Raw genomic sequence first — 12,152 nt, 5'->3', positions numbered from 1 at the left:
AGTGCATGGCGCTGAAGATTTGAATCTTTGAAATGCGCTGAGGTCTGACATATCAGGCAGAATGGTTTGCCATCACGTTCAACAAAAAATAGAAACTTTCCCACTCTGATTAAAACGTCCTGTGTTCATCTACGTATTTTCGTTTTGCTGTGCATCTTTTCCCTGCCATTTCGAGAGCCCAATTGACACTCATAGTTTAAAGAAATGTGTTTGCCCATCCTACTTTGTGGAATTTCACCACATGCGCTTTTGACCAAAATACCAAATTGAACTCAAGTGAAGCCAACACGCACCCCCCCCCCCCCCACACACACACACACACACACAAATGTTGATATGAACATAAAAGAGCCGCATGCGGTTCGGGAGTTGCGGCTTGGCCAAACCTGTACTATACAACTTTATTTGTATAAAATTTTCACAACAGCTGTCACACAAACAAAGCGGGAAAAACCGAAGACGTGCGTGTTCCGCCCACGCTGGATTTATTTGCACCTTTGAAAAGACACCGTATTGCCGCAGATGTGGCAAAGAGTACTTTTGGGCATCTGAGACGGAAGGATGTCCAAAGCATCACGTCACCTGCTCTGGTAGGCATGGTGGTGGGACGTTGAGGTCAACCGCTTTGGGGTTGGCTGAATCTTTGATCGCAGGATGCCACACACTTGAAGACAGAAGCAGAAAAGCAGAGCTAAATGCAAAATGTACTCACCGGTGACTCCAATTTTTTTCCCCCCTGAAGAAACAGCTGGACGGGTGGCCCCGGCTGGCCAGTGGGACTCTTGTTATTCTGACCCTTTTTAGTGCGCGTTTGGGGCAACAACCGTTTTTTGTGGCGCTCTCTTCTGGTTCAAAAGTGCCCTGCATGTGAATTTGCTTTTCCTGCCTTCTGATTGGATGAGCGCCGGTGTGACGCGGTGCCTCTGTCACCGTGGCGGGGGGTATACGTTGGCATCGGAGCGTCTGCCAACGTCTGAGACCGGCTGGCAGTGTATCGGAGGTGTCGAGTGCGGTGCCGCTGGAGCTCACTCACCAGCTGGTGTTAGGGCCACAGAATGAAGGCCAAGGAGAAGAATAGAAAGAGAAACAGAAACTTCTCCTCCAATTGTTTGATTTGTCTCTTCTGAGCTTCGATGAATTCTTTCAGCTCTTTGTTCCTCTAGGACGGACAAATGGAAAGTGGCATTCAAAAGCCAGTAAGCGTGCAAGTAAGTGCCGGGCTGGCTTTGGGCCCTTACCTGTTGCGCGCTGTGCAACAGATCCATTCTCTCTTGGAGGATGCAAGCGTCGCGCTCCCTCAACTCGCACATCAGGGCTCGCTTCCATTGGTCCACGGCGCTCCTAAGCTCTTCTCTCTGATCCGCCGTCAGCACGTCATTCACGCCAGCGTGGCTGGCTTTTTCGCCGTCCGTGGCGGGGCAGTCCCGCTGCGGTAGCGCCTCGTACAACATGGCCTCCAGCTCCAGGATCCTCTGGGCCGCAATCCTCGTCCATCAGTGGTCCGGCGGGAGATTTGAGGGCGGCTTACCTTATGAGCCTGGTCCATGGAACACTTCCTGAAGTCCAACTCTTCATCCAGGTAGCCCTTCTGCTTGCAGAACATATCCTAGCACAGCTCAAGGTCAGAATTGTTGGGGCACATTGCCGGAGTTCCCCTTGGCTGATGTCGCGTGTCTGTCTACCTTCTCACTTTCAATGTCCAACATCTTCTGTTGAAGTGCTGACTTGGTCACTTTGATGTATTCTAACCACTGAGGAAAGGCTGCTGTCACATAAGCAGAATGCGAGAGCGTGCGTGGACGTGCGCGTTACCTTCTCGGCTAGGGTGAGAAGGGTCCTGGCGTGAATCACGACCACCTGCTCCTCGTTGGTGAGATTCTGCAAGAGCCCAAAGGCACAGCGTCAACAAGCTTCTTTCAGCGCAAAGCCTTCCAAAAGTCACATTTGAGCCGCCGAGTCTCGTGGAGTGCGAACATAAGGAGTTCGACATACACTTACGGCGTTATAGCCCAGGATGTCCAGCTTCTTCATCAGATCACTGATGACGATGTCCGGGGGAAAGGCGCAAGGAGCAATGTAAGGTGTTCTGGGACCTCGGGTTAAGGTTAGGGTTGCGAGGGACGCCTTACGTACGCTCACGCCCTCGGCCTCGCAGTAGATCTGCAAAGGGCTGAGGCCGTCTGGGAAACGGACTTGCAGAAACTTCAAGACGGGGGAGCGCCACTCCCTCTCCTGAAAGGCAGAGGCATGCATCCGTCCGTCCGTCCGTCACATCTCTGGCCTCAACACGCTTGTGCGAGTCTTCCCACCTCCAGCTCCAGGATGCGGAACTCAAGCAGTTCGTTTTGGTCTCGGATATCCTGGATGTGCTCTTTCAGACGCGCTTCTTCCGCCTCCATCCGCCTGACCTGAAAAGACAGTCAGACCTCATCTGCGGGGCTTCCCGACAGGTGTGATGCCAAGCGACTCCGCCCAGCGCCTTTCTTTCCGTCACCTTTTCGGCCAACTGCTGATTGCTCTGACGCAGCAGCTGCTTCTCCTCCACCCACTTGACATTCTAGAAGAGACAAACGCGTGGACAGCTTTGGAATGTTGTGTCATTTTCATCCACAAATTCTTTGGTTGACTGGAAAATGACATTTGCTTTTCTCCGCATTTTCCCAGCCACGTTCGGGGGGGGGGTTGGTCCAGTAATGCCAGACGGATGAGTGACTGAAGAATGTAGCTATTTTGTCTGAGAAAAAGGTGTGCTCATTGATGAGCTTACCTGTCCTTGTTGCTTCAGCGCTGACTCCAGATCTGCTACTCTGCTTTGATAGTGACCCATTTCTACCATCAGCTTTTCTCTGGTCTGAAAGGAGGAGGAGGGAGGCTCCTCCTCCTCCTTTCAGACCAGAGAACACCCGAGGCTGGGTGAGAACGGGGAGGCTGCGACCCGGCCGGGGGTTGCGGGAAGGGGCGCCACCTTGATCTCCTTCTCGGCGTCGTAGTCCCCTTCGCTGGTCTGGGCTAGCAGAGCGTAGGCTCGTTGCAGCGCTTGATATTCTTGCGTCAGCTGGCGGTAGCGAAGCTCCGCCTCTTCATGCACACACCAATGCAACACAGCACTAGTACCAGAATCAGTCAGACCGGCGACAAAGCACCTGCGACGCAAAGACGAGTCCGATTCCAGGCTGAAGAGGAATGTTTGGTGCCAATACGCTGGCAGAAATGGCGGGCTACCTCTTCGGGTTCCGTGTCGGGGGTTCTGTCGGTGTGAAAAGACAAGGACGATCCGTCCGAGTCCACCAACACGTCTTCGTCGTAGCCGTAAAATGTTTCGATGACCTGCGGGCGCGGAAGCAAACATCTCTCTGAACAAACTGAAGCGACACCTCACGATGAATCGACGAGAGGAACGATAGCGAGAAAAAGGCCATTTCATCTTGCGCAACACCAAGCAGCCGCAAACAAACAGACTCACCTTGCAGGACCTCACGCTTTGTTCCTCCTCAGAGATTCTCGACGTCGGTATCGTAGCAGCAAATCTCTCTCCTGTCGACACAAATAATCCGCCTTTGAGATTCTTTGGATGCAAAGGGAACGAACGGCTCCGGCGCAGAAACAAACGCGACTCACAATGACATTTCTGACATGAGCTCCTGTCTCCAGAGCCTGAAAAACACGTCACCGGCGATGATTGGAGGGACGCTCGTCTTTTCCAAAAGTGACAACTACAGGGTGTGTCAGGGTTTTCCAGATTATCTTTATCGTATCATTGTGTTGCTTTGACTTTGACTGCGACCTGTAATAAATAATATTATTTATCCCTTATTTATCCCTATCGCTTATCCCTTCCTACACAAAGTCGTAAAACACCCCTTGCTATGTTTTGACTAGAGGTCAAGGGCTTCCTCTATTCAATCCACTCTTACACCCACCCTGTTTCTCTTAATTAAAATGCTCGTGCGGGAGCCGAGAGTCAGACTTCATTCGTACAACGGATGGACTCTCCACCTGCAGGTGTCCAAAAGAACTTACTTGTCTTCCGTGTGGTTCTTGCAAAATAAGTTGGAGCGAGCGCAACTCTAACAGGGTGCATTTTGCCACTAGCTGCCTACGGACAATGACGTCGCGCTCGCGGCTCATGGTTGACGGGCTGAGCAGCCGGGCAAGTCCGTCGTTTTCAGCGCACAGCGAGTGGCAAAGGCGCTGACAAAACGGGAGCTTTGAGCTGCTGAAAACGGCAAAACAAGTCTAAAGCGTGTTCAAACGCGTGCGCACAATGCTCCTGCTTGAAAGGTCGGAATTTAAGGGGCCAATTTTTTGGATGGCGGCCGCCGGCCAAGCTTTGGACGGAAAAGGTTTCCTGGCGACAGCGAGCGAGCGCGGCGCTGCCGTACGTGCACCGAGTCGCCTGCCTGAAGACCTTGGACAAGTCGTCGATGATGTGCCGCTGCTCCACAACTTGAAGGAACTCCATTTCACCGTCCTGCTGGCCGCAACCGCGGTCCAGGTCATTGAGCGAACTAGGCCTTCTCTGTGGAACACAAATGCAGTGGACTCTGTTGGCACGCCGCCGTTGTCCGCGTCGACTTACCAAGCTTGCCATCTCCTCGTTCTCCTGGGTGACAAAGCGCACTTTGTTTTCAAGGCGACACAGCACCAGCGAGAGTTCTTCATTCTTCCTGCTCAGGCGTTTGTTTTTGTACAGGAGTGGCAGAAACTGGCTTTCTGTTTCTCTCAGTCGCTTTAGCTGCAAGCATGAAGTGCGGGATGTGAAAGACGCACAACACGCGGGCCAGAACGTATCCATTCCTTTTGCATCGGTTTGAACGGAATCGTGGCTTTGGCTCCCAATAAAAGACATCTACCAGGCAACCGACTCGCCGCGCCGCTCAACTAATAAGCAAGCGCAATGGGTGCCTCGCTGGATGGCGCGCATCAAACGTAGCGCAAACCTTCAAGCGTGCCGTCAATAAATTACCAGTTCATTGCGCTCTTCAGAAAGCAGGGCGTTTCGATCCTCCAGTTTCCTGATGACTGCGCTGAGCTCAGCGATTTTCAGATGAAACCGTCGCGTGTCCCGATCCTCCTGAGACTGAAAACGCCCCGCAACACACACACACAAGCACTCGTTCAAAGTTCAAAACTGTTTTTGTGCTACCTTCCTCCAGCAACGAACTAAGTCATGCGTACTGCAAGTGTGTGATGAGGTGGCTTACGCAATGAAGAGGATTGCTAGTAGCGGCGTTGACCCCACTTCCAGGGTAGTTTAGGCCCGCCCTTTGGGAATCCCTCAGGGCAGCGATCTGCTGCTCGGCAGCCTGAGTCTGCAGCTGAAGGCGGTGGACGTGGCCGGCCCCAGGGCTTCATCCAAAACACTAACCGCTCTGTCTTTCAGCTTGATCTCATCCGTCTGGATGTACAAACGGGGAGCGCTCAGGCAGGCGGGCAAACTCATTTGCCAGAATTGTGACAAAAACAAAGAGAGCAACCGGCCAATTTTTTTCTTGAATCGACTAGAACACCTTTGCTGTGACAAAAGCGAAGCGAGCAACCGGACATTTTCTTCTTGTGAAATAGAATAGAATAGAATGCCTTAGGTGTCATTGCACTGCAGGTATACAACGAAATTGGGAACATAGCCACGCACCGCGCATCTGATCAGTCCTACCAGTCGGCGGATCTCCCTCTCGCAGTCTCTCTTGGTTCGGCTCAGCTCCTCCCGATGCTGGTGATGAGCCGATCGGAGCTCGGCCGCTCGGGACTGCCAGGCCTGCTGGGCCGCTGCCAGGGCTTCTTCCGCGCTCCTGGTGGAGGCGACACCGCTCGGTCTCCCGACACCGCCGCGTCTCCTCCACCTCCGCCAGCAAAGCGCCCCCCCTCCTCACCTGAGCAGACATTGCGCCACACCGGGCCGTTGAGACCGCAACGGAGCGCCGCGACGCTTACTGGGGACAAGCTACACAATACGGTAGCGGCCGCATCGAAGCCCGACGTGGCGTGCGGATAGTCAGACACGGATAGAGCGGATCACCTTGTCCATGGAGCCGTCCCTCAGGCTGAGGACCAAGGCATTCAGTCGCTGGATCTCTCCATCTTTGATTTTGATCACTCTCATCAGCTCCATTTCATGCTGCCGCAGTAATGTCTCCCTGGTAATGGCTAACTCTTTCTGCTTCTCCTCATGGAGTTTGCTTTTGAGTTCCGTCATGGCGGCGGTGGCACGGTGGTGCTCCGCCCGCAGGTCCTGACTTCTCTCTCTCTCCAGACAGCTGACCTGACATGACTTAGACTTAGACTTAGACAAACTTTATTGTCATCTTGTCTGCACATGGTGCATACAAAACGAAATTCCGTTGCATACGTCTTACAACAAAGTAGTGATATTGCAGTTGAATAGAAGTAACATATCCTATGAAAATATATATATATACATATACTATATATATATATATATATATTAAAAATAAGTATAAAGTGCAGCAGTGATAATTATGCAATAGTGCAAGTAGGCAAAACAGTATTCAAGAGTGTGCAGAGGAATGCTAAACCATGTATTAAACTTCTATTTAAAGGGTTTATACAAGTTCAGTAAAGTTGGTAGTGCGAGATAGTGCAAGATAGAGGTCCGTAGTGTCATAAAGTACAGTTCTGTGAATGTGTGATGCAGAGTTCAGTTTAGAGCTCAACAGTTCTAGTGTTCAACAGTCTGATGACAGCAGGGAAAAAGCTGTTGCAGAACCTGGTGGACCTGCAGCGGATGCTGCAAACCTCTTCCCAGAGGGCAGCAGGGAGAACAGTCCATGGTGGGGGTGTGATGGGTCATTGATGATGTTACGGGCACGGGACATGCAGTGCTGAGATGAAATGTCCTGAATGGAGGGAAGAGGAGCCCCTATGATCCTCTCTGCTGTCCTCACCACTCTCCTCACGTTCTTCCAATCGGAGGCGGTGCAGCCTCCACACCACACAGAGAGACAGCTTGTCAGAATGCTCTATATGGTGCTCCTGTAGAACGTCCTCATGATGGGTGGGGGCAGGTGGGCTCTCCTCATCCTCCGCAGGAAGTACAAGCGCTTCTGTGCCCTCTTGACCAGTGCCGTAGTGTTCATAGTTGACGTCGTGGAAACGATCCTGAAATTTTCGACTGCGGTCTCGCTTCGCTATCCTGATGGCACGGTTCAAGTTGGCTCTCGCTGTCCTCAGTGTCTCCTTGTCGCCAGACTTGAAGGCAGAGTTCCGCGCTCGTAGCGTTTGACGTACCTCCTCAGTCATCCAGGGTCGTTGGTTGCCCCGGGTGATGATATTCTTAGTGGTGCTGACGTCCTCGGTGCATTTGTTGATGTAGGCTGACACAGTCATGGCACACGCATGTCTAATCTACATCGGGAAAACTGGGAGGGAGGGAGGCAGGCAGGGAGGCAGGCAGGGAGGCAGGCAGGGAGGCAGGCAGTGTCTGTCTGTTGAGGTTTTCACCTTGTTCTTCTCCTGCTGAAGTTCTAACTGGACGTCCATCAGTTTGGTTCTCAGCTCGTCATTGGCGGCCTGAAGGGCGTCCGTTCGCTCCGCCTTGGCCCGCCCTGCCGGAGCTCGTTTGGACATCTCTTACTCGAGTCTCGCCCGGTCGTCAGTCAGAGATCACAACATTTGTACCTGGAGAGCACAAACGCAGCGCTGTTTTCCACTGGCTTCGAACTCAACTTCAATCGGTACCGTAACTTACAACATCATAAACATAGAACTAGCTTGACTTATTCATTGAATAAATGCATTTGGTTCTTCAAAACTGCATCACGCAACATAGCGTGACCGAGACGGCCGTTATCCACCTGCGTGAAGTTATTTGGTGAAATGAATGAGATGTTTAAGACACCATCGTTCTGTCTCTATGTAGATGAAGGGAAATAATCGATTGCTGAAGGTCCAAAGGTGTTGTGATAAACAAATAAACATATTAGTGATTAGTGACATATTTGTGATAAACATATTAGGCAGGATAATCACATATGTTAACGTGACTGCCCACACTGTATTTATTTATGGTTATTTTTTAAATCGAGTACTGTTAGACATGAAATAGGAAGTGTTTAACATAAATGGAAGACGAAAGGGGTACTCACCATTGTAGCTCCTGCTGGTCAATGATACGAGCCTCTTCTTGCAGTGGAAAACATACAGCCAACAAACACCGTGGAACCTAAAGGAATGAAATTAAACATTAACATTTAGCCTCAACCAACATTCACAGATACAACGCAACGCAAACTACACAAACGTAAATCTTTTTAAACACAATGAGTTGTACTTACCGTGTACGCTCTAGACGGTCCACTTGCAAGCAGAAAATAAAGATATTTCTGTTGATAATCGTCGTGTTTGTATCCGGTGTCTCGCTCAAGGCCATTGCGCCCACAGATTTGAATTTTGGCGAGAGTTCAGCCTATTGACGTCATTTCCGCGGTGTAATACCCGCATATCTGAAACGGCAAAGTTAAGAGTAGAGTTAAATAAAGTTTTTAGTCAACGCAATAATTTACAACCGTTGACCAGTCGAAATAATCGTCGAAATTTGGCGTCTGTGGCTGGAAGCAGACGCCGAGTTCGACATTCCTCCCAAACGCCACACTCCCTCGCTTTTCAGGGCTAAAAAAAAACAGTTGTAATTACCTTGTACGCTCTAGACGGTCAAGTTGCAAGCTGAAAACAAAAACATTTGCCTTGTTAGTCATCGTGTTACTAACCGCTGTGTCTTGTTTGCCAGAATTGCCGCTTTCCTACTTCCTGTTGCAAGCCACGCCCACGGATTATAATTTTGCCGTGAGTTCCGCCTATTGACGTCATGTCCGCGTCACATGACTGCGACGTAATTTTATCTAAAACGGTTTGTGCGGTATTGTGTTGTTCTGTGCGGTATTGTGTTATTCTGTGCGGCGTCGTGTTGTTCTGTGCGGCGTCGTGTTGTTCAGTGCGACGTCGTGTTGTTCAGTGCGGCATGGTGTTGTTCAGTGCGGCATGGTGTTGTTCAGTGCGGCATAATGTTGTTCAGTGCGGCATAATGTTGTTCAGTGCGGCATGGTGTTGTTCAGTGCGGCATGGTGTTGTTCAGTGCGGCATGGTGTTGTTCAATGCGGGATCGTGTTGTTCAGTGTGGGGTGGTGTTGTTCAGTGCGGGATCGTGTTGTTCAGTGCGGCATAATGTTGTTCAGTGCAGCATGGTGTTGTTCAGTGCGGCATGGTGTTGTTCAGTGCGACATAATGTTGTTTAGTGCGGCATAATGTTGTTCAGTGCGGCATAATGTTGTTCAGTGCGGCATGGTGTTGTTCAGTGCGGCATGGTGTTGTTCAGTGCGGCATGGTGTTGTTCAGTGCAGGATGGTGTTGTTCAGTGCGGCATGGTGTTGTTTAATGCGGCATGGTGTTGTTCAGTGCGGGATGGTGTTGTTCAGTGCAGGATGGTGTTGTTCAGTGCGGCATGGTGTTGTTCAGTGCAGAATGGTGTTGTTCAGTGCGGCATGGTGTTGTTCAGTGCGGCATGGTGTTGTTCAGTGCAGGATGGTGTTGTTCAATGCGGGATCGTGTTGTTCAGTGCGGCATGGTGTTGTTCAGTGCGGCATGGTGTTGTTCAGTGCGGCATGGTGTTGTTCAGTGCGGCATGGTGTTGTTCAGTGCGGCATGGTGTTGTTCAGTGCGGCATGGTGTTGTTCAGTGCGGCATGGTGTTGTTCAGTGCGGCATAATGTTGTCCAGTGCGCCATAATGTTGTTCAGTGCGGCATGGTGTTGTTAAGTGCGGGATGGTGTTGTTCAGTGCAGGATGGTGTTGTTCAGTGCGGCATGGTGTTGTTCAATGCGGCATGGTGTTGTTCAGTGCGGGATGGTGTTGTTCAGTGCGGCATGGTGTTGTTCAGTGCGGCATAATGTTGTTCAGTGCGGCATGGTGTTGTTCAGTGCGGCATGGTGTTGTTCAGTGCGGCATGGTGTTGTTCAGTGCGGCATGGTGTTGTTCAGTGCGGAATGGTGTTGTTCAGTGCGGCATGGTGTTGTTCAGTGCGGGATGGTGTTGTTCAATGCGGGATCGTGTTGTTCAGTGCGGGGTGGTGTTGTTCAGTGCAGGATGGTGTTGTTCAGTGCAGGATGGTGTTGTTCAGTGCGGCATGGTGTTGTTCAATGCAGGATCGTGTTGTTCAGTGCAGCATAATGTTGTTCAGTGCAGCATGGTGTTGTTCAGTGCGGCATGGTGTTGTTCAATGCGGCATGGTGTTGTTCAGTGCGGGATGGTGTTGTTCAGTGCGGCATGGTGTTTTTCAGTGCGGCATAATGTTGTTCAGTGCGGCATGGTGTTGTTCAGTGCGGCATGGTGTTGTTCAGTGCGACATAATGTTGTTCAGTGCGGCATAGTGTTGTTCAGTGCAGGATGGTGTTGTTCAATGCGGGATGGTGTTGTTCAGTGCGGGATGGTGTTGTTCAGTGCAGGATGGTGTTGTTCAGTGCGGCATGGTGTTGTTCAATGCGGCATGGTGTTGTTCAGTGCAGGATGGTGTTGTTCAGTGCGGCATGGTGTTGTTCAATGCGGCATGGTGTTGTTCAATGCGGCATGGTGTTGTTCAGTGCGGCATGGTGTTGTTCAGTGCGGCATGGTGTTGTTCAGTGCAGCGTAATGTTGTTCAGTGCGGCATGGTGTTGTTCAGTGCGGAATGGTGTTGTTCAGTGCGGCATGGTGTTGTTCAGTGCGGGATGGTGTTGTTCAGTGCGGCATGGTGTTGCTCAGTGCGGCATGGTGTTGTTCAGTGCGGGATGGTGTTGTTCATTGCGGCATGGTGTTGTTCAGTGCGGCATGGTGTTGTTCAGTGCGGCATGGTGTTGTTCAGTGCGGCATAATGTTGTTCAGTGCGCCATAATGTTGTTCAGTGCGGCATGGTGTTGTTCAGTGCGGGATGGTGTTGTTCAGTGCAGGATGGTGTTGTTCAGTGCGGCATGGTGTTGTTCAATGCGGGATCGTGTTGTTCAGTGCGGCATGGTGTTGTTCGGTGCGGCATGGTGTTGTTCAGTGCGGCATGGTGTTGTTCAGTGCGGCATGGTGTTGTTCAGTGCGGCATAATGTTGTTCAGTGCGGCATAATGTTGTTCAGTGCGGCATAATGTTGTTCAGTGCGGCATAATGTTGTTCAGTGCGGCATAATGTTGTTCAGTGCGGGATGGTGTTGTTCATTGCGGCATGGTGTTGTTCAGTGCGGCATGGTGTTGTTCAGTGCGGCATGGTGTTGTTCAGTGCGGGATGGTGTTGTTCAGTGCAGGATGGTGTTGTTCAGTGCGGCATGGTGTTGTTCAGTGCGGCATGGTGTTGTTCATTTCGGCATAATGTTGTTCAGTGCGGCATAATGTTGTTTAGTGCGGCATGGTGTTGTTCAGTGCGGGATGGTGTTGTTCAGTGCGTTATAATGTTGTTCAGTGCGGCATGGTGTTGTTCAGTGCGGCATGGTGTTGTTCAGTGCGGCATGGTGTTGTTCAGTGCGGCATAATGTTGTTCAGTGCGGCATAATGTTGTTCAGTGCGGCATGGTGTTGTTCAGTGCAGGATGGTGTTGTTCAGTGCGGGATGGTGTTGTTCAGTGCGGCATGGTGTTCAATGCGGAATGGTGTTGTTCAGTGCAGGATGGTGTTGTTCAGTGCGGCATGGTGTTGTTCAGTGCGGCATAATGTTGTTTAGTGCGGCATGGTGTTGTTCAGTGCGGAATGGTGTTGTTCAGTGCGGCATGGTGTTGTTCAGTGCGGGATGGTGTTGTTCAGTGCGTTATAATGTTGTTCAGTGCGGCATGGTGTTGTTCAGTGCAGCGTAATGTTGTTCAGTGCGGCATGGTGTTGTTCAGTGCGGAATGGTGTTGTTCAGTGCGGGATCGTGTTGTTCAGTGCGGGATGGTGTTGTTCAGTGCGGCATGGTGTTGCTCAGTGCGGCATGGTGTTGTTCAGTGCGGGATGGTGTTGCTCATTGCGGCATGGTGTTGTTCAGTGCGGCATGGTGTTGTTCAGTGCGGCATGGTGTTGTTCAGTGCGGCATAATGTTGTTCAGTGCGCCATAATGTTGTTCAGTGCGGCATGGTGTTGTTCAGTGCGGGATGGTGTTGTTCAGTGCAGGATGGTGTTGTTCAGTGCGGCATGGTGTTGTTCAATGCG

General features: G+C 51.1%; 1 protein-coding gene and 2 long non-coding RNA genes across 4 annotated transcripts; all 3 read right to left on the bottom strand.

The window, feature by feature from the left end:
- Positions 1–358: 358 nt before the first annotated feature.
- Positions 359–2,809, bottom strand: LOC148385862 (janus kinase and microtubule-interacting protein 3-like). 2 transcript variants are annotated; one of them, XM_088399108.1, is made up of 6 exons: positions 2,495–2,809; positions 2,310–2,408; positions 1,993–2,232; positions 1,683–1,878; positions 1,239–1,606; positions 359–1,159 (listed from the first exon to the last, which is right to left on the bottom strand). In XM_088399108.1, exons 2-4 carry the CDS (start codon positions 2,397–2,399, stop codon positions 1,693–1,695), a joined length of 516 nt encoding a protein of 171 aa, XP_088255234.1. In that variant the 5' UTR covers positions 2,400–2,408; positions 2,495–2,809; the 3' UTR covers positions 359–1,159; positions 1,239–1,606; positions 1,683–1,692. The 2 variants fall into 2 exon arrangements, with proteins under 2 accessions (XP_088255234.1, XP_088255235.1); XM_088399109.1 differs by having other exon boundaries at positions 1,999–2,232.
- A 118-nt stretch (positions 2,810–2,927) lies between these two features.
- Positions 2,928–4,710, bottom strand: LOC148385861 (uncharacterized). The gene is made up of 3 exons (XR_015863164.1): positions 3,464–4,710; positions 3,223–3,327; positions 2,928–3,078 (listed from the first exon to the last, which is right to left on the bottom strand). It is a non-coding gene; the product is annotated as an uncharacterized LOC148385861 (long non-coding RNA).
- A 1,808-nt stretch (positions 4,711–6,518) lies between these two features.
- LOC148385860 (uncharacterized) lies at positions 6,519–8,175 on the bottom strand. The gene is made up of 2 exons (XR_015863169.1): positions 8,106–8,175; positions 6,519–7,638 (listed from the first exon to the last, which is right to left on the bottom strand). It is a non-coding gene; the product is annotated as an uncharacterized LOC148385860 (long non-coding RNA).
- Positions 8,176–12,152: the final 3,977 nt, after the last annotated feature.

Source organism: Syngnathus floridae, chromosome 15 (assembly GCF_059516105.1).
Source record: "Syngnathus floridae isolate MCC-2025c chromosome 15, RoL_Sflo_1.0, whole genome shotgun sequence".
NCBI lineage: Eukaryota > Metazoa > Chordata > Actinopteri > Syngnathiformes > Syngnathidae > Syngnathus > Syngnathus floridae.
This window is presented reverse-complemented; position numbering and strand designations above follow the sequence as displayed.

What these genes read in the sequence shown, in the direction of transcription:
- LOC148385862 (XM_088399108.1), bottom strand. Translation starts at nt 2,399, where the DNA reads ATGGAGGCGGAAGAAGCGCGTCTGAAAGAGCACATCCAGGATATCCGA. An exon ending in TCCGCATCCTGGAGCTGGAG is followed by an intron (nt 2,233 to 2,309) that starts GTGGGAAGACTC and finishes TCTGCCTTTCAG; the next exon opens with GAGAGGGAGTGGCGCTCCCC. An exon ending in TGGGCTATAACGCCGTAAGT is followed by an intron (nt 1,879 to 1,992) that starts GTATGTCGAACT and finishes GGGCTCTTGCAG; the next exon opens with AATCTCACCAACGAGGAGCA.